Raw genomic sequence first — 1,734 nt, forward strand, 5'->3', positions numbered from 1 at the left:
ACCTAGTACTTATCTACTGTAGTTCAGTGACAAATACTTTTGGAAGGTGTATTCTTATTTTTCCAAATCGCCACTTTATCATGGCAGCCCTCCAGTGCCTCAACGATAAGTCAGCAGGCTTACGATGCTAAAATTAGGGTTTCGATCCCAGTGAGGTGCAGAGCACAGATAGCCCATTGTATAGTTTTGTGCTTAAAAACAACAGGGTAATAATTTTGATGGCAATTTTTAACAGCCGTCTGACCAATGAAAATTGTATTAAACAACATGCATGAATGAAATTTTACAAGATAATCTAGAAACCTTACTTTAATTACCAAGCCAAGAGTGAAAAGAACAGAGCCGAGGTCCCTAATTTAGGATTTATACCACTTGTTGTTTGTTTGTCTGTTTTCGAAAGTTTGCACAAAGCTACTTAAGGGCTTTCTATGCTCCGCCCCTAATTTTAGATTGATAGACAAAAATGGAGGCAGCTAGTCAACAGCACCCACCGTCAACTTTTGGGATACTCCAGTCTGACCGAATAGTGGGATTTTACCGTCACTCTTATTACGCACCTACGACCCACCAATGTAACAGTATAATGTTGACCTCCTTCATCTGATATATATGAATACTCTCATCATAATATTCAATGAATTTACGTTTCGTGTATTTCAGTATATGGTCCACAAAGCTACATAGTGGGCTATCTGTGCTGTGCCCATCACGGTCATCGACACGTGGTTTGTAGTGTTATAAGCCTCCAGACTTATTGCCGAGCCACTGGAGGAGGGGGTTAATGACAGGATGTATGCATTTTTCTTTCTCCTTTTGCTTTCCATTTCACTTCAAATCTTGTTCAGTTTTAATCGACCTATCACTATATATATATATATGTATATATACATTATTTGTTATCTCTATTTTGTGTTTTTTATATGTAATTTTTTCCAGCTCAATGATAACAAGGCTCGTCGTATTATCACAAATTTTATCACAAACTGTTTACATCTGCTGTTAGATAACTACGGGTTGATAAGCAACATTATGTTAAAAGATAATATAACTCTTGCTACATAAAGACCAAAGGTGACGAAATCTTGATGAAAAAGCAATTCGTTTACTTGTTATTATTTTTTGAAACGAACTGACACAAGTCGCCATTCGTCGTGAGGACGGTTCATAAGATGTATAGAGAAAGATGTTCTAAAAATGTCTTATTTTTACTGACTTACTGTTTGTGTTTATTAAACGTAAGCGAAACCTACCGGCATTCGGATACTTTAAAATCCAGTTCAAACAGAAAAGAATTGATGGGGAAACAACGTTTTTTTTCTTCTAGTTACGAAACATGTAAGTATGGGCGTGTCGTATCGGAAGTTACGCTGACGTAAATAGTACATATTGGAATAGTGCTTTTTAAACTTTGCAAGTGCAGGATATATATTTATCTTCGAAAATGCAACGACCATCAGTCTTTTTTTTTCTTTGTTTTGTGGCTATTATTTATTTTTACAAGTAGTAACCTTATGAAGAACGGCACCAGCTGTTTGAAATGTTTATCAAAGCTACCATGACAACGAAGAGAAGTTCATTGCACTTACAAAAACAGTCGAGAAACAAACGGTTAGTAATTATATCAATAAGTAATTAATTCAGATGATTTTTCTAAATAAGTTTTAATTGCAGGGTAGTAACATATTCTGGAATCTGAAATAAATTTTATCCATTTGTCGTAGTAGTAAAAAATTA

The 1,734-nt window shown here is 35.1% G+C and overlaps 1 protein-coding gene across 2 annotated transcripts in view; it reads left to right on the plus strand.

Annotated features, from left to right (window-relative positions):
• The first annotated feature begins 1,109 nt into the window (after window positions 1-1,109).
• Window positions 1,110-1,734, plus strand: part of LOC111088661 — a 10,153-nt gene continuing 9,528 nt past the window's right edge. The window contains exon 1 of one of the 2 annotated variants that reach the window (XM_022399391.1): window positions 1,110-1,335. In XM_022399391.1, coding sequence (XP_022255099.1) covers window positions 1,170-1,335 — 166 coding nt within the window. In that variant the 5' untranslated portion in view covers window positions 1,110-1,169. Of the gene's footprint in view, window positions 1,336-1,410; window positions 1,609-1,734 lie in introns of those variants that run through there. The other variant, XM_022399392.1, reaches the window with a different exon arrangement.

This window comes from Limulus polyphemus, unplaced genomic scaffold, assembly GCF_000517525.1.
Source record: "Limulus polyphemus unplaced genomic scaffold, Limulus_polyphemus-2.1.2 Scaffold4205, whole genome shotgun sequence".
In the NCBI taxonomy this organism is placed as follows: domain Eukaryota; kingdom Metazoa; phylum Arthropoda; class Merostomata; order Xiphosura; family Limulidae; genus Limulus; species Limulus polyphemus.